The sequence below is a fragment of the Hypanus sabinus genome, chromosome 3 (assembly GCF_030144855.1).
Source record: "Hypanus sabinus isolate sHypSab1 chromosome 3, sHypSab1.hap1, whole genome shotgun sequence".
Lineage (NCBI taxonomy): Eukaryota > Metazoa > Chordata > Chondrichthyes > Myliobatiformes > Dasyatidae > Hypanus > Hypanus sabinus.
In genome coordinates, this window is record NC_082708.1 from 4,178,845 (window position 1) to 4,202,033 (window position 23,189).

The 23,189-nt window shown below is 56.6% G+C and overlaps 1 protein-coding gene across 6 annotated transcripts in view; it reads left to right on the forward strand.

Moving 5' to 3' along the window:
* Positions 1–12,795, forward strand: part of fhip1b (FHF complex subunit HOOK interacting protein 1B) — a 115,678-nt gene extending 102,883 nt beyond the window's left edge. For all 6 annotated transcript variants that reach the window (XM_059963559.1, XM_059963560.1, XM_059963561.1 and 3 more), the window contains 3 exons: positions 3,559–3,737; positions 7,569–7,731; positions 12,081–12,795. In XM_059963559.1, the coding sequence (XP_059819542.1) occupies positions 3,559–3,737; positions 7,569–7,731; positions 12,081–12,376 (638 nt within the window). In that variant the 3' untranslated portion in view covers positions 12,377–12,795. The remainder of the gene's footprint in view (positions 1–3,558; positions 3,738–7,568; positions 7,732–12,080) is intronic.
* Positions 12,796–23,189: the final 10,394 nt, after the last annotated feature.

Here is a 23,189-nt window from a genome sequence, read left to right on the forward strand (position 1 = left end):
TGGCAGAGTACAGTGTCGGGAAGTGTGTGGAAGGAATAAAGGTGTGGACTATTTTCTAACTGGGGAGAAAATTCAAAAATCAGAGGTGCAAGGGGACTTGGAGTCCATGTGCACTACTCCCTAAAGGTTAACTTGCAGGTTGAGTCAATGGTGAGGAAGGCAAATGCCATGTTAGTAATGTTTTTGAGAGCAAGGATGTAATGCTGAGGCTTTACAAGGCATTGGTCTGACCACATCTGGAGTATTGTGAGCAGTTTTGTGTCCCTTATCTAAGAAAAGATGTGCTGGCATTGGACAGGGTCCAGAGGAGGCTCATCAGAATGATTCCAGGGATGAAAGGATTGATGTTTGAGGAGATTGGTAATTCTAAGTCCATACTCACTGAAGTTCAGAAGAATGAAGATCTCATGGAAACGTACAAAATATTGAAAGGCCCAGATAGACTGGACGATGAGAGGATGCTTTTAATAGTGGAAGAGTCTAGAACCAGAGCGCACAGCCTCAGAGTAGAAGCATTTCCTTTTAGAATAGAGATGAGGGGGAATTTCATTAGCCAGAGGGTGATGAATCTGTGGAATTCATTGCCACTGACAGCTGTGGAGACCAAGTCATTGGGTATATCTAAAGTAGAGGTTGATAGGTTCTTGGTTAGACAGGGTGTTGAAGGTCAACCTTGATGGAATGGTGGAGCAGACCTGATGAGCTGATTAGCCTGGTTTTGCTCCTGTGTCTGGGGTCTAATGGCCTGAAGAAACGAGCAGAAGGTAAAGTGGATAAATCCCCTGGTCCAAATGGATAACCCATTCCAATAAAGAGCCTTGGACCTAGAACATTAACTCTGTCTCTCTCTCCACCGATGCCACTTGACTTGCTGAGTGTTCCCAGCAGCATCTTCTGCTTTTGTTTCAGATTTTCGTTCTTTAATCTTCATGAGGAAATTCAGGAGGGCATTGCCATAACCTGTAGATCCGAGGCCTCTGCTCTCCGCTCCCACTTCTGCTCAAAAAGACAGTGTCGGGAGAAGTTCAGCAACAACAGAGCAGTCAGCTTAACCTCAGTTCGAGAAAGTTCTAGAAACAATGCTCAGGGATATCATTAATAGCCACTTGGACGAGTGTGCATTGATTGGATTTATTCAAAGTGACAACATATAACAAACAGTCGGATGAACGAACAGGCAGGGTAGATTGGGGAAAAATGGTTTAAAAAGTCACAGAGCAATGCAGCAGATTTTACAGGCCTTTCAGCCCATCCAGTCCATGCTGACCACTGTGCCCACCCAGCGGGTCCCAATATCCTACATTCCCGTGATCTCTCAGCCTCCATAGTGACGAGGCTTTGGGACAGAACTTAGGACTTATTTAATTTCTTGACCCTGAACTCCTGCCTGTGTCGGCGCAGAATTAGGCTATTCAATATTTGATAGGTTTCACTGAGATTTTCCCTTATTCTTCCAACTCCAGCAAGTACAGGCCTAGAGCCAGCAAACGTTCCACATATATTAAGAGTTTCATTCCTGGGATTATTCTTGTGAACTTCCTCTGGACCCTCTGCAATGCCAGCACACCACTGCTGCTCACATTGGTGGTCAACCGAGGTGTCTGAAGGACAGGTCAGAGGTCCTGGTACCCTCCAGTAACTCAGCTGCTCACCACTACACCCTGGCTCACAGCAGCCCTTCTCTCCACTGTCAGGTCTTGTGTTACCTGCAAGACCAGCAATTATTTCCCCCCGAGAAAGGGGGGGGGGTGGGTGAACCGTGTTCTTGAACTGCTGACATCCACCCCCTTTACATTCCCACCCAAGTTCTTCCTCAAAGATCCTATTGTACCCGTCGTGAACACTCCTTCCATTGCCCGTAAGCAGCTTGTACGTTCTCCCTGTGACTGTGGGAGGAAACCCACAGTCCATACTAGTTGGTAGGTTAGTTGGTCATTGTAAGCTGTCCTGTGATTAGGCTGGGATTAAATTGCTGGGTGGTTCGGCTTGAAGGGGGTGGAAGAGCCTGTTCCATGGTGTCTAAATAAAACAACAGTGTCCCAGCCTGAACCTCATTTGTTGATTTGATTTTATTCAGAGAATCTGTACTGTAACAGCACAAGCCCAATTACACCCACTAACCAATTAAGCTACTCTCTCCTTCCCCAATCTACCCTGTCATTTCCTGTGTTGTATCGCTCTGACTTTCTGATGATGCCTCCCTCTCTCCCTCTTCCCTCTGTTCCCTCTTGTGTCACCCTGATTTCGTGATGATGGGTCTCTCTGTCTCTCAATCTCTCTCTCTCTCTCTCTCTCCCTCCCTCTCCCTCTCCCTCTCCCTCCCCCTCTCTCTCCCCCTCTCTCTCCCCCTCTCTCTCCCTCCCCTCTCCCCTTTGTCATAGAAATATTGAAAACCTACAGCACAATACAGGCCCTTCGGCCCACAATGCTGTGACAAACATGTCCTTACCTTAGAAATTACCTAGGGTTACCCATAGCCTCTATTTTTCTAAGCGCCATATACCTGTCCAGGAGTCTCTTAAAAGACCCTATCGTATCCACCTCCACCACCGTAGCCAGCAGCCCTTTCCACACACTCACCACTCTCTGAGTAAAAAACTTACCCCTGACATCCCATCTGTACCTACTTCCAAGCACCTTAAAATTGTGCCCTCTCGTGTTAGCAATTTCAGCCCCAGGTAAAAAGCCTCTGACTATCCACACGATCAATGCCTCTCATCATCTTATACACCTCTATCAGGTCATCTCATCCTCTGCTGCTCCAAGGAGAAAAGGCCGGGTTCACTCAACCTATGTCATAGGGCATGCTCCCCAATCCAGGCAACATCCTTGTAAATCTCCTCTGCACCCTTTCTATGGTTTCCACATCCTTCCTGTAATGAGGCAACCAGAACTGAGCACAGTACTCCAAGTGGGGTCTGACCAGGGTCCTATATAACTGCAACATTACCTCTCAGCTCTTAAACTCAATCCCACGATTGATGAAGGCCAATGCACCGTATGCCTTCTTAACCACAGAGCCAACCTGCGCAGCAGCTTTGAGTGTCCTATGGACTCAGACCTCAAGATCCCTCTGATCCTCCACACTGTCAAGAGTCTTACCATTAATACTATATTCTGCCATCATATTTGACCTACCAAAATGAACCATCTCACACTTATCTGGGTTGAACTCCATCTGCCACTTCTCAGCCCACTTTTGCATCTATCTCCAAAGTGCTCTCCCACTAAGATATCTGACACCTGACCAGGTTCATTTCCCAATACCAGATCAAGTACAGTCCCTCTTCTTGTAGGCTTATCTACATAATATGTCAGGAAACCTTCCTGAACACACTTAACAAAGTCCACCCCATCTAAACCGCGTGCTCTACGGAGATGCCAATCAATATTTCGGAAGTTAAAATCTCCCACCACAACATCTGTGTTTTTATTACACCTTTCCAGGATCTGTCTCCCTGTCTGCTCCTCCATGTCCCTGTTACTGTCGGGTGGTCTGTAAAAACACCCAGTGTTGCTCTGGCTTTATGATGATGCTCCCTCTCTTTCCCACTGTAGGTTCGTTCATTGCTGTGCTCTTTGCCAAGCTGGAGAACATGTTGCAGAACTCGCTGTATGTGAACTTTCTGCTCACTGGGATCATTGCTCAGCTGGCCTGCTACCCCCAGCCCCTGCTCCGCTCCTTCCTACTCAACACCAACATGGTCTTCCAACCTACCGTCAAGTCCCTCATCCAGGTACGCTGCAGAGGCCAGAGGCTGGAGCTCTCCGCCTTGTATCTAGCCCCACCAGCAAAGACGGGCTGAGCCTGATGGGGCTGAGAGGTGACTTGATCGAGGTGTACAGGGGCATTGATGAAGTGGATAACCGGGCATGTTTTCCTAATAGAGGGGGCCCCGAGGCAGTGCTACACTGTGGGAGGGGTGGTACTGACAGGTCAGCCAAGCAGCGGATGTCCAGGATCGATCGGCTCGAGAAGGAGCTGGTTGACCTGGACTCCCGGCTGAGGCTGACCGATGGGGACCAGCCCCTCTGGGATGAGTACCAGCGGAGGAAGGAGGCATTGAGGCACCGGCAAGCTCGAGAGGTCCCGAGGCGCTTACATGAGGTCACGGGTCCAGATGCTGCAGGATCCGGACCACGCCTCGCCTTTCTATTCTCTCCAGAGGGGGAGGGGTGTCCTCATGCAGCTGGTGGAGTTGCTGGCAGACGATGGCTCCTCCTTCATGGATATGGCGAGAATTGTTGCGGAAGTCCATTCTTTTTATGAGGCTCTAATCTCACCGGACCCGTGCAGTGAGGATGCACACAGGGCTCTGTGGGAGGACTTGCCGAGAGTCTGCACTGGGGGTGCCGATCGGCTCGACGCACTGCTAATCTTTGGTGGAGCTGACCAGTGCTCTCAACCAGCTGCAGAGAGGCAAGTTCCCGGGACTAGATGTGTTCATGGTGGAGTTTCTCCAGGCCTTCTGGGGCATCCTAGGGGCTGATTATGCAGGGGTATTAGGGGAGAGCATGCGACGGGTGAGATGCCCCTTTGAGGGCACAGAGCAGTCGTGGCCCTGCTGCCAAAGAAGGGGGATCTCTGTGGCCTGCGGAGTTGGCACCCAGTATCCCTCTTCAGCGCAGAGTACAAGTTTCTTTGCCCGGGTGATGGCCAATATCTGGGCTCAGTGCTGGCGGAAGTTGTCAACCCTGACCGGTCCTACACGGACCTGGGGCGGTTGATCCAGGACAATATCTACCTCGTACAGGATCTGATCTCCTGTACCGGGGGGCCGGTCTGTCGGTCGCCTTTCTCTCTCTCTCTTGACCAAGGGAAGGCGTTCGATAGGGTGAACCATGAGTACCTCTTTGGGACTCTGCGAGCGTTCGGGCTCAGGGTTCGATAGGGTGAACCATGAGTACCTCTTTGGGACTCTGCGAGCGTTCCGGCTCAGGGTTCGATAGGGTGAACCATGAGTACCTCTTTGGGACTCTGCGAGCGTTCGGGCTCAGGGTTCGATGGGGTGAACCATGAGTACCTCTTTGGGACTCTGCGAGCGTTCCGGCTCAGGGTTCGATAGGGTGAACCATGAGTACCTCTTTGGGACTCTGCGAGCGTTCCGGCTCAGGGTTCGATAGGGTGAACCATGAGTACCTCTTTGGGACTCTGCGAGCGTTCCGGCTCAGGGTTTGATAGGGTGAACCATGAGTACCTCTTTGGGACTCTGCGAGCGTTCGGGCTCAGGGTTTGATAGGGTGAACCATGAGTACCTCTTTGGGACTCTGCGAGCGTTCGGGCTCAGGGTTCGATAGGGTGAACCATGAGTACCTCTTTGGGATTCTGCGAGCGTTCGGGCTCAGGGTTCGATAGGGTGAACCATGAGTACCTCTTTGGGACTCTGCGAGCGTTCGGGCTCAGGGTTCGATAGGGTGAACCATGAGTACCTCTTTGGGACTCTGCGAGCGTTCGGGCTCAGGGTTCGATAGGGTGAACCATGAGTACCTCTTTGGGACTCTGCGAGCGTTCGGGCTCAGGGTTCGATAGGGTGAACCATGAGTACCTCTTTGGGACTCTGCGAGCGTTCGGGCTCAGGGTTCGATAGGGTGAACCATGAGTACCTCTTTGGGACTCTGCGAGCGTTCCGGCTCAGGGTTCGATAGGGTGAACCATGAGTACCTCCTTGGGACTCTGCGAGCGTTCAGGCTCAGGGCACACTTTGTGTCCTTAACAGTGCCCTTGTGCTTTGGGAGGGGGTGCCCCATGTGCCCTGTCCATAGGAGGTTAACGGGTTTGGTTCTACACGAACCAGACATGGAGGTCATCCTTTCGGCTTACACTGATGACGTCCTCTTTATGGTCACCGACCATGCTGACTTGCAGAGGATGCAAAACTCCTTCTTGCTGGGTCAGTGGCAGGTGGACTCCCTACCGGAGGGGTTGAGGGCATTTGCATGGAGCACCACACCCCTCCTCTACTTGGGGGTCTACCTGAGCTTAACAGAGGAGGCCTGGCTGGCAAACTGGCAGGGTTTGGAGATGAAGATCTCTACCTGGCAGGGGCACTGTTTGGGTCTCCTTTGTGCGTTCTCGTACTGGGGGAGGGCTTTAGTGATCAATCAGCTGGTCACCTCCATGGTGTGGTACTGGCTGGCTGCATTGATCCCACCCACATCATTCATGTCCCAGACCCAAAAGAGGCTGGTGGACTTCTTCTGGGGCAATCGGACGCATTGGGATTCTGCTGAGGTCCCGAGTCTTTCGATGGTGGAGGGCAGTCCGTCATTGGTGTGCGTGCACACCCAGCTGGCGGCTACAAAGATACCTATACTGAGACCAGCACGTGTTGGCAACATACTTTCTCCACCGGGGAAATGCCTACTGGAGGGCACGCAAATTCTGGCGGACGGTTTCTATCAGGAACTGTGGAGGGTTTGGGGTCTGGCCTCTGGCCTCTGGCCTCATCTGGGCAGGCGCTCCTGCACTGTTGGACGGTACTGTGGCTGCTAGATCCTGTGGGTGTCGGGGGAGAGGGGGCACGCAGGGAAGTGGTGGGGTTCGGGCTGCACCACCACCTGATGGGCCGGAAGTGCTTGTCGGATGCAGGCCTCGGGATACCACGTGGGAGAGGGTCCCACACAACGTGAGCCGTCTCACGGGGATGCCCACGATGTCGTTCAGTGACGTTCTGAAGCGTCTCTTGTGCGGGCTGCCCCTGCTCACCTTTCACTTCCTCGCCTTCGTCTGCCGACCGGACTCACCCTGGCGATCCACGTTACCGTCAGGCAGCAGAGGAGGTCCCCGGTCGAAATCTCTTTATGCAGGGGTGCTTCCCCGTACACTGCATTGTTGCATTGGGCAGTCCCGTACAACAGGTTCACTGACACTCCGTCCATCTGTCCGTTCTGTGGCCGGGAGGCGTCGGTGTGCCATGCGTACACAGAATGTGAGAGGTTTCAGCCCCGTCTGAGTTTCTCAGGGTGCTGCTGCCGAAGTTCTGGCTGCACTTTAGTCCCACGTTCCTCATATACCTGCACCCGGTACAGAAGGGTCAGGTCATGGGGAGAATCTCCCGGTGGGCTTGCTCCTGGGCCTGGCCAAGATGACCATTGACGGGTCTGGGTGGTGGAAAGTGAAGGCTCTGCCCAGGCCGACTGCCTGCTCCTTGGGGAGGGCGCACGTGGTTGCAATGGGCACATGGGGGGACTTCCAGGAGCGATGGGTTCCACAGGGTATTGACTGTTTTATAGACTGTAGTAATCATATTTTAATTTGAATTATTCAGTGTTTTGTAAATACTGAATGTTTGCTTTTTGTGTAAGTCAACTTTTAGTTTTGTTTTGTTAAAGCGAGAGTCATACTGTGGGGGGAGCGTGGAATGATAAAGGGAGGGTTGGGACCTTGTAGAGCCCAGCAACAGCTGGAGCATGAAGCCACCTGCTATTTCTACCACCTCTGCCCCATCCCCTTCTCACCCCTGGACATGGTGGGACACAGAGCCAGCACCATGATCCTGCAGGGGTGCACCTGCCCGTGCTCACATCAGCTCCTACATTATGTTGACATGGCTTTGTTCCTCCCTCAGGTCCTTGGCTCAGTCAAGAACAAGATCGAGGTATTTGCTGCATCTCAGGAGGATTTCCCGATGATGTTATACAAAGCAAGGAAATACCTGATCGCCCGTGGGAAGCTGGATTGGTCTGACTCCCCCAACTCGGTGCCCCCACTGCGACGCTCCGACAGCTTGGGTAATTCAGATAGCCCGGATCGGCAGCGAGATGGGCACCCGAGGGCTGGAACCTTCATCTCTGCCTCGCTCCCCTCTCCCGTCCCCAGCCCTGGGTGTATCAAGGGCACTGTACTGTGAGCTGCCAAGTGTGTAACAGTGTGCTTAAAGCACCACAGAAAGAACCAGGGGAGAGAAGCTGGCTATGTTTCCACTCCACCTCTCTGATCCCCCTAATCTCGAATCCCTCAAAAAATGTAATGCTGAGCTGTTGGTCAGGCAGACTGAGAGAATGTGAGCAGTTCTGGTCTCCTCTATGAAAGGAGAGGGTCCAGAGGAGATTATCAAGAATGATACAGGGAATGAAAGGGCTAATTTATGAGTGACTGATGGCTCTGGGTGAAACTGGAGTTTAAAAGATCTCATTGAAACCTATCAAATATTGAAAGGCCTAGATTGAGTGGATATGGAGAGGTTTTGTGGGGAGTCTCGGACCAGAGAACACAGCCTCAGAATAGAGGGACATCCCTTTCCAACAGAGATGAGAAGGAATTTCTTTCAGCTGATGGTGAATCTGTGGAATTCATGGCCAGAGGCAGCTGTTGTCATTGGGTATATTTAGAGCGAGGTTGATAGGTTCCTGATTAGTCACTGTGTCACAGGTTACAGGAAGGAAACAGGAAAATGAGGTTGAGAGGGAAAATGAATAAATTAGTCATGATAAAATGGTGGAGCAGACTTGATGGGCCAAATGGCCTAATTCTGCTCTATATCTTCTGGTGGGACTTTTATGCCATGGACCCTATGATTTTAACCAAGGGGTCTGTGGACCACAGGTTGCAAACACCTGCCTTATGATCTACTTAATATCTAAAACTCAGCCACTGAGCCTCTTGGATTGCGAATTGCCAATCTCACCCCAGTCGGTGAAGGCACTGAGATATCTGTTCTGAATTTTGAGACTGACATTGAGATGACGGGTAATGTGGAGAGGAAGGGGTTGTTGTCAGATGCGTGGCGCATGGGGGTCAGTAAATCTCCGGGGTCAGATGAGATCGATCCTAAGATTCAGATTCATTTATTTATCACGTATACATTGAAGCGTTCAGTGAAGTGCATCATTTGTGGCAACCCGAGGTTGTGCTGGGGGCAGGTATCACCACACAGTCTGGAAGTATGTCCAAGGTGTTTGACAGAACGTAACAAAACAACAGCAAAAGAGACCAGTTCCAACCCACCCATGGAATGGGAGCCAAGTGGAGCCACAGACAAGAGGCCAGGGATCTGCAGGGCACCCAGTGTTGTTCCTTTATTTCAGAAAGATGTCAGGTGTTAACCAGGTAGCTGCAGGTCTGTGAACCTTCAGCAGTCAACATCATCATTATTATCTGTATGATGTTGTCGGCCATGGTCTTGACAATTCTTTCTACAGAACTGGTTTGCCATTGCCTTCTTCTGGGTAGTGTCTTTACAAGACGGGTGACCCCAGCCATAATCACGACTCTTCAGAGATTGTCTGCTTGGTGTCAGTAGTCACATAACCAGGACTTGTGATCTGCACCGGCTGCTCGTACGACCATCCACCACCTGCTCCTACGGCTTCACGTGACCCCGATCGAGGAGCCAGGCAGGTGCTACACCTTGTCCAAGGGTGACCTGCAGGCCGGCGGAGGGAAGGAGCCCCTCACACCTCCTTCTCCATCCCTCCACCCCTTACAACAGTGGTAAACATTATAAAACTTAGCTTCTTTTAGAAAGACAGGATTAGAGGGCTGATATGCGACCTAATCAAGGTTTAGAAAATTAAGGGCCTCTGTTGGTCGAGGTCAACCATGGATGTTGTGTCCTGCAGGCCAGCACAGTACAATATAGAACAGGCAGGCCCCCCCTCCACACAGCTGAGGGATCCAGAGACCCATGTCGTTGGGCAGCAGGAGTTTCCAAAGAGTAGGACGGCCTTAAGGACTCCAGCTCCTGATTTTTCTTTAGGGTTTACTCCCGGAGCCTTCCCAGTGAGTGGATAGAACTGCATGGCAGTGGAGGTTTGAGATCTGGGTTGCCATAAAGGGATGTATAAGGTGGCTGTGTGGATTAGAGAGCATGTCTCGAGGAAAGGTTGAGCGAGTTAGGGCTTTTCTGTGGAGGGAAGGAGGATGAGAGGTGACTTGATAGAGGTGTATATGATGATAGAGTCATAGATAGGGTGGACAGCCAAAGACCTTTCCCAGGGCAGGAATGGCTAATACGAGGGTGCGTGAAAGAATAGGGGACTGTCAGAGGTAAACTTGCTATGCAGAGTGTTGGTGTGTGGAACTCAGTGCCGGGGTGCTGGTAGAGGGTACATGGATAAAGGGGAAATGGAGGGTTATGAAGGAGGAGAAGGTTAGAGCAGGGTAAACGGTCGGCATAACATTGTGGGCTAAAGGGTCTGTACAGTGGTAACAGCTTTCTCCCCAAGGTGGGAGAGTCCAAAACCCCAGATACAGGTTTAAGGTGAGAGGAGAAAGATTTAAAGAGAACTTGAGGGGCAAGCTTTCCCACGCAGAGGGTGCTGGGTTTATGGAACGAGGAGGTGGTAGAGGTGGGTACAATTCCAACGCATTTGGACAGGTATGTGAACAGGGAAGGCTTAGAGCAAGGCTTCCCAGACTTCTTTATGCCATGGACCCCTACCGTTAACCGAGGGGGCTCCATGGAGCCCAGTTTTAGAGGAATGTAGGTCAGCCATGGGCAAATGGGACTTGGTCAACATGGATGAAGGGCCTGTTTCTGTTCTGTGACTCTCTAACAAAGGACAGGATGACAGACATTGCTGAGATGGACTTTAGTAATGTCCTGCTTGGAAGACTGTTCCGGAACGTGAAGGACTTGGGATCCAGGGTGAGCTGGCGAATTTGAATAAAGGGCAGAGGGTGCTGATAGAAGGATTGGGGAATTGGCAACAATGGGTTGCCAGGACCCTGCTGTTTGGGGTGGACTGTAAAGACTCAGATGTGAATGGTGCTCTTACTCCATTCTTCATTCTCATAGAAACAGAAAATAGGTGCAGGAGTAGGCCATTCGGCCCTTTGAGCCTGCACCGACATTCAGTATGATCATGGCTGATCATCCAAATCAAACCCTGTACCTGCTTTCTCTCCATACCCCCTGATCCCTTTAGCCACAAGGGCCATATCTAACTCCCTCTTAAATATAGCCAATGAACCGGCCTCAACTGTTTCCTGTGGCAGAGAATTCCACAGATTCACTACTCTCTGTGTGAAGAAGTTTTTCCTCAGCTTGGTCCTAAAAGGCTTCCCCTTTATACTTAAACTGTGACCCCTTGTTCTGGACTTCCCCAACATCGGAAACAATCTTCCTGCATCTAGCCTGTCCAATCCCTTTAGAATTTTATACGTTTCAATAAGATCCCCCCTCAATCTTCTAAATTCTAGTGAGTATAAGCCTAGTCGATCCAGTCTTTCTTCATATGAAAGTCCTGCCATCCCAGGAATCAATCTGGTGAACCTTCTCTGTACTCCCTCTATGGCAAGAATGTCTTTCCTCAGATTAGGGGACCAAAACTGCACACAATATTCTAGGTGCGGTCTCACCAAGGCCTTGTACAACTGCAGTAGAATCTCCCTGCTCCTGTACTCAAATCCTTTTGCAATGAATGCCAACATACCATTTGCCTTTTTCACCACCTGCATGCCCACCTTCATTCTCAGGGCATCTCCACCCTTTCTCTCTCAGTAACAAGTTCAGGATCATGTTCTCTGTGTAACCATGCCTCCATGACAACGATGGAGTTACATCCACGTGGCCACTAATTCATCCATTTTGTCACTGCTGTCTCCTTCTCATCTCTGTTCCAAATGGATGCCCCTCTATTCTGAGGCTGTGCCTTCTGGTCCTAGACTCCCCCTCTATAGGAAACACTCTCTCCATGACAACTTGGAGTAGATTAAAAGGTGGTCACAATATTGTGAGCCAAAGGACTCAGACTGCTTACAATACTCCGTGTTGTCTGGTCAGTGCCTGATAAAGCCTCAGCATTAAATCCTTACTTTAGTATTCTGGTCTTCTTGAAATTAATGCTAACATTGCATCTGCCTTCCTCACCACCAACTGAACATGCAATCTGCCCACCCCGTATCCCCATAACACCATCCCAACACACACTAACAGTCTCAACAGCAACATTTGAGGTACAAACGGACTTGTCACAAAACATTCATACACCATCTCAACGCACAGTTACCCTCCCTTTTCTGTTTCGCTCGGGGAGTGATGTGTCAAGGCAGGATGAATATGAGTTTGTATAGTGTGTGTGTGTGTCACGTGGCCTCGCTTTGCCCCTCACTGAAGCCGCTGTGTTTCCCCCAACAGTGAAGAGTCGGAAGCCGTCGCTGGGGGAGCTGATTCTGCGTCACACCAACAGCCCGACCAGAGCCCGGCAAGCTGCACAGCTGGCCCTGCAGCACGTGCGCGAGGGACAGGTCCTGCACACACTGACTGGCAGCTCTGTCTTCAAGAGCTCGGCCGAGAAGCAGAACGAGGCACTTCGGGTGAAGAACGCTGTGTACTGCTCCCTCATCTTCGCCGAGTTCCTGAAGGAATTGGCTGCCATTGCTCAGGAGCATGCAGTCACCTCACCCTTTCTGCTGGAAGACAGGGAGGAGTGAGGGAGCCGGGGGAGAGGAGGTGGCTCCACTCTCCACCACTGCCGAATAATGGACGTGACACTCCCAATAGGGGCCCGGGTCAGCACTCCCGAACCCCATCCCACAGAATTCCTCAGCAGCACCTTGGATCAGAATGTATCACTCGATCCTCTCCATCAGTGTCCACGGGTCCTGGCTGTTTGAGGTTCTCTTCTGCACACGCACACGCACACACATCTCTCTCTGGGCATAGTGCAAGCAGATACGCCCCTCAGCAAGCGTGCTGTCCACAGAGGGAGGGAGAGGGGCAGTGTTGGACAGCCCTTGGGGAGGACGGGTGCTGCATTCACACAAACACTCTATGGATGATGTAAGGCAGAGATTACTGCCATGTAAATATTGCAATATTTTTATAAGAAAAATCAGTTTCCGGGAGTTCACTCACGTCTCTTCTTCCTGCTGCTTCTGAATGTTGGAATAGTAGTCACCCAAGGCAGAGAAAGAGTCCATTGCAACAAACAGGCTGTTCAGCCCATCGTGTCTGGGCTAGTCAACAAAGAACATAAAACACTGCAGCATTGTACAGGCCCTTTGGCCCACGATGCTGTGCCAGACATTTAACCCACTCCAAGATCAATCCAACCTTTCGCTCCCACATGGTCCTCCATTTTACTATCATCCACGCTCCTAAGAATTTAAATGTATCTGCCTCTAGCACCACCCCAGGTTCCCTGCACATGTCACTCCCTGTGTAAACAAAATCCCTACCTCTGACATCCCTCCCCATACTTCCCCAATCACCTTAAAATTATGTAAATTTATAACTCGGGTTACACCCAATTACCGTGTACACCCCACCCCCCCCCAGTTACACCCAGTTACTGTGTACACCTCACCCCAGTTACACCCAATTACTGTGTAACCCCCCCCCCCCCCGGTTACACCCAATTACCGTGTACACTCCCCCCCCCCGGTTACACCCAATTACCGTGTACACCCCCCCCCCCGGTTACACCCAATTACTCTGTACACCCCCCCCCCGGTTACACCCAATTACCGTGTACACCCCCCCCCCCCGGTTACACCCAATTACCGTGTACACCCCACCCCAGTTACACCCAATTACCATGTACACCCCCCCCCCCGGTTACACCCAATTACCGTGTACACCCCCCCCCCCGGTTACACCCAATTACCGTGTACACCCCCCCCCAGTTACACCCAATTACCGTGTACACCCCCCCCCCCCGGTTACACCCAATTACCGTGTACACCCCCCCCCCCCGGTTACACCCAGTTACTGTGTACACCCCCCCCCCCAGTTACACCCAATTACCGTGTACACCCCCCCCCCCCTGGTTACACCCAATTACCGTGTACACCCCCCCCCCCAGTTACACCCAATTACCGTGTACACCCCCCCCCCAAGTTACACCCAATTACCGTGTACACCCCCCCCCCCCAGTTACACCCAATTACCGTGTACACCCCCCCCCCGGTTACACTCAATTACTGTGTACACCCCCCCCCCCCCCCGGTTACACCCAATTACCGTGTACACCCCCCCCCCCCGGTTACACCCAGTTACTGTGTACACCCCCCCCCCCGGTTACACCCAATTACTGTGTACACCCCCCCCCCCGGTTACACCCAATTACCGTGTACACCCCCCCCCCCGGTTACACCCAATTACCGTGTACACCCCCCCCCCAGTTACACCCAGTTACTGTGTACACCCCCCCCCCGGTTACACCCAATTACCGTGTACACCCCCCCCCAGTTACACCCAATTACCGTGTACACCCCCCCAGTTACACCCAATTACTGTGTACACCCCCCCCCAGTTACACCCAATTACCGTGTACACCCCCCCCCAGTTACACCCAATTACCGTGTACACCCCCCCCCAGTTACACCCAATTACCGTGTACACCCCCCCCAGTTACACCCAATTACTGTGTACACCCCCCCCCACACCAGTTACACCCAATTACTGTGTACACCCCCCCCCCCACACCAGTTACACCCAATTACTATGTACACCCACTCCCTGGTTATACCCACTCCCGGATTACACCCTGTTACCCTCTACGCCCTCTCCCTGGTTACCCTGTACGCCCTCTCCCTGGTTACCCTGTACGCCCTCTCCCTGGTTACCCTGTACGCCCTCTCCCTGGTTACCCTGTACGCCCTCTCCCTGGTTACCCTCTACGCCCTCTCCCTGGTTACCCTCTACGCCCTCTCCCTGGTTACCCTCTACGCCCTCTCCCTGGTTACCCTGTACGCCCTCTCCCTGGTTACCCTCTACGCCCTCTCCCTGGTTACCCTGTACTCCCTCTCCCTGGTTACCCTGTACACCCTCTCCCCGGTTACCCTCTACGCCCTCTCCCTGCTTACCCTCTACGCCCTCTCCCTGGTTACCCTCTACGCCCTCTCCCCGGTTACCCTGTACGCCCTCTCCCTGCTTACCCTGTACGCCCTCTCCCTGGTTACCCTCTACGCCCTCTCCCCGGTTACCCTCTACGCCCTCTCCCCGGTTACCCTCTACGCCCTCTCCCTGCTTACCCTCTACGCCCACTCCCTGGTTACCCTCTACGCCCTCTCCCTGGTTACCCTGTACGCCCTCTCCCTGGTTACCCTCTACGCCCTCTCCCTGCTTACCCTCTACGCCCTCTCCCTGGTTACCCTCTACGCCCTCTCCCTGGTTACCCTGTACGCCCTCTCCCTGCTTACCCTCTACGCCCTCTCCCTGGTTACCCTCTACGCCCTCTCCCTGGTTACCCTGTACGCCCTCTCCCCGGTTACCCTGTACGCCCTCTCCCCGGTTACCCTGTACGCCCTCTCCCCGGTTACCCTGTACGCCCTCTCCCCGGTTACCCTCTACGCCCTCTCCCCGCTTACCCTGTACGCCCTCTCCCTGGTTACCCTCTACGCCCTCTCCCTGGTTACCCTCTACGCCCTCTCCCTGGTTACCCTGTACGCCCTCTCCCTGGTTACCCTCTACGCCCTCTCCCTGCTTACCCTCTACGCCCTCTCCCTGGTTACCCTCTACGCCCTCTCCCTGGTTACCCTGTACGCCCTCTCCCTGCTTACCCTCTACGCCCTCTCCCTGGTTACCCTGTACGCCCTCTCCCTGGTTACCCTGTACGCCCTCTCCCTGCTTACCCTGTACTCCCTCTCCCTGGTTACCCTCTACGCCCTCTCCCTGCTTACCCTCTACGCCCTCTCCCTGGTTACCCTGTACGCCCTCTCCCTGCTTACCCTCTACGCCCTCTCCCTGGTTACCCTCTACGCCCTCTCCCTGGTTACCCTGTACTCCCTCTCCCTTGTTACCCTCTACGCCCTCTCCCTGGTTACCCTGTACGCCCTCTCCCTGCTTACCCTCTACGCCCTCTCCCTGGTTACCCTGTACTCCCTCTCCCCGGTTACCCTGTACGCCCTCTCCCTGGTTACCCTCTACGCCCTCTCCCTGGTTACCCTGTACGCCCTCTCCCTGGTTACCCTCTACGCCCTCTCCCTGGTTACCCTCTACGCCCTCTCCCTGGTTACCCTCTACGCCCTCTCCCCGGTTACCCTCTACGCCCTCTCCCTGCTTACCCTCTACGCCCTCTCCCCGGTTACCCTCTACGCCCTCTCCCTGCTTACCCTGTACGCCCTCTCCCCGGTTACCCTGTACGCCCTCTCCCCGCTTACCCTCTACGCCCTCTCCCAGGTTACCCTCTACGCCCTCTCCCCGCTTACCTTCTACGCCCTCTCCCCGGTTACCCTCTACGCCCTCTCCCCGCTTACCCTCTACGCCCTCTCCCCGGTTACCCTCTACGCCCTCTCCCTGCTTACCCTCTACGCCCTCTCCCCGGTTACCCTCTACGCCCTCTCCCCGGTTACCCTCTACGCCCTCTCCCCGCTTACCCTCTACGCCCTCTCCCCGGTTACCCTCTACGCCCTCTCCCCGGTTACCCTCTACGCCCTCTCCCCGCTTACCCTCTACGCCCTCTCCCCGGTTACCCTCTACGCCCTCTCCCCGCTTACCCTCTACGCCCTCTCCCTGGTTACCCTCTACGCCCTCTCCCAGGTTACCCTGTACTCCCTCTCCCCGGTTACCCTGTACGCCCTCTCCCCGGTTACCCTGTACTCCCTCTCCCCGGTTACCCTGTACTCCCTCTCCCTGGTTACCCTCTACGCCCTCTCCCTGGTTACCCTGTACGCCCTCTCCCCGGTTACCCTCTACGCCCTCTCCCTGGTTACCCTCTACGCCCTCTCCCCGGTTACCCTGTACTCCCTCTCCCTGGTTACCCTGTACTCCCTCTCCCCAGTTACCCTCTACGCCCTCTCCCCGCTTACCCTGTACGCCCTCTCCCTGGTTACCCTGTACGCCCTCTCCCCGGTTACCCTGTACGCCCTCTCCCCGGTTACCCTGTACGCCCTCTCCCCGGTTACCCTGTACGCCCTCTCCCTGGTTACACTGTACGCCCTCTCCCTGCTTACCCTGTACGCCCTCTCCCCGGTTACCCTCTACGCCCTCTCCCCGGTTACCCTGTACGCCCTCTCCCCGGTTACCCTGTACTCCCTCTCCCCGGTTACCCTGTACGCCCTCTCCCCGGTTACCCTGTACTCCCTCTCCCCGGTTACCCTGTACGCCCTCTCCCTGGTTACCCTCTACGCCCTCTCCCTGGTTACCCTCTACGCCCTCTCCCTGGTTACCCTGTACGCCCTCTCCCCGGTTACCCTCTACGCCCTCTCCCCGGTTACCCTCTACGCCCTCTCCCCGGTTACCCTGTACGCCCTCTCCCTGCTTACCCTGTACGCCCTCTCCCTGGTTACCCTCTACGCCCTCTCCCCGGTTACCCTCTACGCCCTCTCCCTGGTTACCCTCTACGCCCTCTCCCTGGTTACCCTCTACTCCCTCTCCCTGCTTACCCTGTACGCCCTCTCCCTGGTTACCCTCTACGCCCTCTCCCCTGGTTACCCTCTACTCCCTCTCCCTGCTTACCCTGTACGCCCTCTCCCTGGTTACCCTCTACGCCCTCTCCCCGGTTACCCTGTACGCCCTCTCCCTGGTTACCCTCTACGCCCTCTCCCTGGTTACCCTCTACGCCCTCTCCCTGGTTACCCTCTACTCCCTCTCCCTGCTTACCCTGTACGCCCTCTCCCCGGTTACCCTCTACGCCCTCTCCCCGGTTACCCTCTACGCCCTCTCCCTGCTTACCCTGTACGCCCTCTCCCTGCTTACCCTCTACGCCCTCTCCCCGGTTACCCTCTACGCCCTCTCCCCGGTTACCCTGTACGCCCTCTCCCTGCTTACCCTGTACGCCCTCTCCCTGGTTACCCTCTACGCCCTCTCCCTGGTTACCCTCTACGCCCTCTCCCTGGTTACCCTGTACGCCCTCTCCCTGGTTACCCTCTACGCCCTCTCCCTTGTTACCCTCTACGCCCTCTCCCTGGTTACCCTGTACGCCCTCTCCCTGGTTACCCTGTACGCCCTCTCCCCGGTTACCCTCTACGCCCTCTCCCCGCTTACCCTCTACGCCCTCTCCCTGGTTACCCTCTACGCCCTCTCCCCGGTTACCCTGTACGCCCTCTCCCTGGTTACCCTCTACGCCCTCTCCCTGGTTACCCTGTACGCCCTCTCCCTGGTTACCCTGTACGCCCTCTCCCCGCTTACCCTCTACGCCCTCTCCCCGCTTACCCTCTACGCCCACTCCCTGGTTACCCTCTACGCCCTCTCCCCGCTTACCCTCTACGCCCTCTCCCCGCTTACCTTCTACGCCCTCTCCCCGCTTACCCTCTACGCCCTCTCCCCGGTTACCCTCTACGCCCTCTCCCCGCTTACCCTCTACGCCCTCTCCCCGGTTACCCTCTACGCCCTCTCCCCGCTTACCCTCTACGCCCTCTCCCCGCTTACCCTCTACGCCCTCTCCCCGGTTACCCTCTACGCCCTCTCCCCGCTTACCCTCTACGCCCTCTCCCCGCTTACCCTCTACGCCCTCTCCCCGGTTACCCTCTACGCCCTCTCCCTGGTTACCCTCTACGCCCTCTCCCTGCTTACCCTCTACGCCCTCTCCCCGGTTACCCTCTACGCCCTCTCCCCGCTTACCCTCTACGCCCTCTCCCCGGTTACCCTCTACGCCCTCTCCCCGGTTACCCTCTACGCCCTCTCCCCGGTTACCCTCTACGCCCTCTCCCTGGTTACCCTCTACGCCCTCTCCCAGGTTACCCTGTACTCCCTCTCCCCGGTTACCCTCTACGCCCTCTCCCCGCTTACCCTCTACGCCCTCTCCCCGCTTACCCTCTACGCCCTCTCCCCGCTTACCCTCTACGCCCTCTCCCCGCTTACCCTCTACGCCCTCTCCCCGCTTACCCTCTACGCCCTCTCCCCGCTTACCCTCTACGCCCTCTCCCCGGTTACCCTCTACGCCCTCTCCCCGCTTACCCTCTACGCCCTCTCCCCGCTTACCCTCTACGCCCTCTCCCCGGTTACCCTCTACGCCCTCTCCCTGGTTACCCTCTACGCCCTCTCCCTGCTTACCCTCTACGCCCTCTCCCCGGTTACCCTCTACGCCCTCTCCCCGCTTACCCTCTACGCCCTCTCCCCGGTTACCCTCTACGCCCTCTCCCCGGTTACCCTCTACGCCCTCTCCCCGGTTACCCTCTACGCCCTCTCCCTGGTTACCCTCTACGCCCTCTCCCAGGTTACCCTGTACTCCCTCTCCCCGGTTACCCTCTACGCCCTCTCCCCGGTTACCCTCTACGCCCTCTCCCCGGTTACCCTCTACGCCCTCTCCCCGCTTACCCTCTACGCCCTCTCCCCGCTTACCCTCTACGCCCTCTCCCCGGTTACCCTGTACGCCCTCTCCCCGGTTACCCTGTACGCCCTCTCCCCGGTTACCCTCTACGCCCTCTCCCCGCTTACCCTCTACGCCCTCTCCCCGGTTACCCTGTACGCCCTCTCCCCGGTTACCCTCTACGCCCTCTCCCTGGTTACCCTCTACGCCCTCTCCCTGGTTACCCTGTACGCCCTCTCCCCGCTTACCCTCTACGCCCTCTCCCCGCTTACCCTCTACGCCCACTCCCTGGTTACCCTCTACGCCCTCTCCCCGGTTACCCTCTACGCCCTCTCCCCGCTTACCCTCTACGCCCTCTCCCCGGTTACCCTCTACGCCCTCTCCCCGCTTACCCTCTACGCCCTCTCCCCGGTTACCCTGTACGCCCTCTCCCTGGTTACCCTCTACGCCCTCTCCCTGGTTACCCTCTACGCCCTCTCCCCGGTTACCCTGTACGCCCTCTCCCCGGTTACCCTCTACGCCCTCTCCCCGGTTACCCTCTACGCCCTCTCCCTGCTTACCCTCTACGCCCTCTCCCCGGTTACCCTCTACGCCCTCTCCCCGGTTACCCTCTACGCCCTCTCCCCGGTTACCCTCTACGCCCTCTCCCCGGTTACCCTCTACGCCCTCTCCCCGGTTACCCTCTACGCCCTCTCCCCGGTTACCCTCTACGCCCTCTCCCTGCTTACCCTCTACGCCCTCTCCCCGGTTACCCTCTACGCCCTCTCCCCGGTTACCCTCTACGCCCTCTCCCCGGTTACCCTCTACGCCCTCTCCCCGGTTACCCTCTACGCCCTCTCCCCGGTTACCCTCTACGCCCTCTCCCCGGTTACCCTCTACGCCCTCTCCCCGGTTACCCTCTACGCCCTCTCCCCGGTTACCCTCTACGCCCTCTCCCCGGTTACCCTCTACGCCCTCTCCCTGGTTACCCTGTACGCCCTCTCCCTGGTTACCCTGTACGCCCTCTCCCCGGTTACCCTCTACGCCCTCTCCCCGGTTACCCTCTACGCCCTCTCCCCGGTTACACTGTACGCCCTCTCCCCGCTTACCCTCTACGCCCTCTCCCCGCTTACCCTCTACGCCCTCTCCCCGCTTACCCTCTACGCCCTCTCCCCGGTTACCCTCTACGCCCTCTCCCCGCTTACCCTCTACGCCCTCTCCCCGCTTACCCTCTACGCCCTCTCCCCGCTTACCCTCTACGCCCTCTCCCCGCTTACCCTCTACGCCCTCTCCCCGCTTACCCTCTACGCCCTCTCCCCGCTTACCCTCTACGCCCTCTCCCCGCTTACCCTCTACGCCCTCTCCCCGCTTACCCTCTACGCCCTCTCCCCGCTTACCCTCTACGCCCTCTCCCCGCTTACCCTCTACGCCCTCTCCCCGCTTACCCTCTACGCCCTCTCCCTGGTTACACTGTACGCCCTCTCCCCGCTTACCCTCTACGCCCTCTCCCCGCTTACCCTCTACGCCCTCTCCCCGCTTACCCTCTACGCCCTCTCCCCGCTTACCCTCTACGCCCTCTCCCCGCTTACCCTCTACGCCCTCTCCCCGCTTACCCTCTACGCCCTCTCCCCGGTTACCCTCTACGCCCTCTCCCTGGTTACACTGTACGCCCTCTCCCCGCTTACCCTCTACGCCCTCTCCCCGGTTACCCTCTACGCCCTCTCCCCGGTTACCCTCTACGCCCTCTCCCCGCTTACCCTCTACGCCCTCTCCCTGGTTACCCTCTACGCCCTCTCCCTGGTTACCCTCTACGCCCTCTCCCTGGTTACCCTCTACGCCCTCTCCCTGGTTACCCTGTACGCCCTCTCCCTGGTTACCCTCTACGCCCTCTCCCTGGTTACCCTCTACGCCCTCTCCCCGGTTACCCTCTACGCCCTCTCCCCGCTTACCCTCTACGCCCTCTCCCCGCTTACCCTCTACGCCCTCTCCCCGCTTACCCTCTACGCCCTCTCCCCGCTTACCCTCTACGCCCTCTCCCCGGTTACCCTCTACGCCCTCTCCCTGGTTACACTGTACGCCCTCTCCCCGCTTACCCTCTACGCCCTCTCCCCGCTTACCCTCTACGCCCTCTCCCCGCTTACCCTCTACGCCCTCTCCCCGCTTACCCTCTACGCCCTCTCCCCGGTTACCCTCTACGCCCTCTCCCCGCTTACCCTCTACGCCCTCTCCCCGCTTACCCTCTACGCCCTCTCCCCGCTTACCCTCTACGCCCTCTCCCCGCTTACCCTCTACGCCCTCTCCCCGGTTACCCTCTACGCCCTCTCCCCGCTTACCCTCTACGCCCTCTCCCCGCTTACCCTCTACGCCCTCTCCCCGGTTACCCTCTACGCCCTCTCCCCGGTTACACTGTACGCCCTCTCCCCGCTTACCCTCTACGCCCTCTCCCCGGTTACCCTCTACGCCCTCTCCCCGGTTACCCTCTACGCCCTCTCCCCGCTTACCCTCTACGCCCTCTCCCCGCTTACCCTCTACGCCCTCTCCCCGCTTACCCTCTACGCCCTCTCCCCGCTTACCCTCTACGCCCTCTCCCCGCTTACCCTCTACGCCCTCTCCCCGGTTACCCTCTACGCCCTCTCCCCGGTTACACTGTACGCCCTCTCCCCGCTTACCCTCTACGCCCTCTCCCCGCTTACCCTCTACGCCCTCTCCCCGCTTACCCTCTACGCCCTCTCCCCGCTTACCCTCTACGCCCTCTCCCCGCTTACCCTCTACGCCCTCTCCCCGCTTACCCTCTACGCCCTCTCCCCGGTTACCCTCTACGCCCTCTCCCCGGTTACACTGTACGCCCTCTCCCCGGTTACCCTGTACGCCCTCTCCCTGCTTACCCTCTACGCCCTCTCCCCGCTTACCCTCTACGCCCTCTCCCCGGTTACCCTCTACGCCCTCTCCCTGGTTACCCTCTACGCCCTCTCCCCGCTTACCCTCTACGCCCTCTCCCCGCTTACCCTCTACGCCCTCTCCCTGGTTACCCTCTACGCCCTCTCCCCGGTTACCCTCTACGCCCTCTCCCCGCTTACCCTCTACGCCCTCTCCCCGCTTACCCTCTACGCCCTCTCCCCGCTTACCCTCTACGCCCTCTCCCCGCTTACCCTCTACGCCCTCTCCCCGCTTACCCTCTACGCCCTCTCCCCGGTTACCCTCTACGCCCTCTCCCCGCTTACCCTCTACGCCCTCTCCCCGCTTACCCTCTACGCCCTCTCCCCGCTTACCCTCTACGCCCTCTCCCCGCTTACCCTCTACGCCCTCTCCCCGGTTACCCTCTACGCCCTCTCCCCGCTTACCCTCTACGCCCTCTCCCCGCTTACCCTCTACGCCCTCTCCCCGCTTACCCTCTACGCCCTCTCCCCGCTTACCCTCTACGCCCTCTCCCCGCTTACCCTCTACGCCCTCTCCCCGCTTACCCTCTACGCCCTCTCCCCGGTTACCCTCTACGCCCTCTCCCCGGTTAGTCTCTACGCCCTCTCCCCGGTTACCCTCTACGCCCTCTCCCCGGTTAGTCTCTACGCCCTCTCCCCGGTTACCCTCTACGCCCTCTCCCCGGTTAGTCTCTACGCCCTCTCCCCGGTTACCCTCTACGCGCTCTCCCCGGTTACCCTCTACGCCCTCTCCCCGGTTACCCTCTACGCCCTCTCCCCGGTTACCCTGTACGCCCTCTCCCCGGTTACCCTCTACGCCCTCTCCCTGGTTACCCTCTACGCCCTCTCCCGGGTTACCCTGTACGCCCTCTCCCCGCTTACCCTCTACGCCCTCTCCCCGCTTACCCTCTACGCCCTCTCCCCGGTTACCCTCTACGCCCTCTCCCCGCTTACCCTCTACGCCCTCTCCCCGGTTACCCTGTACGCCCTCTCCCTGGTTACCCTCTACGCCCTCTCCCTGGTTACCCTCTACGCCCTCTCCCTGGTTACCCTGTACGCCCTCTCCCCGGTTACCCTCTACGCCCTCTCCCCGCTTACCCTCTACGCCCTCTCCCCGGTTACCCTCTACGCCCTCTCCCCGCTTACCCTCTACGCCCT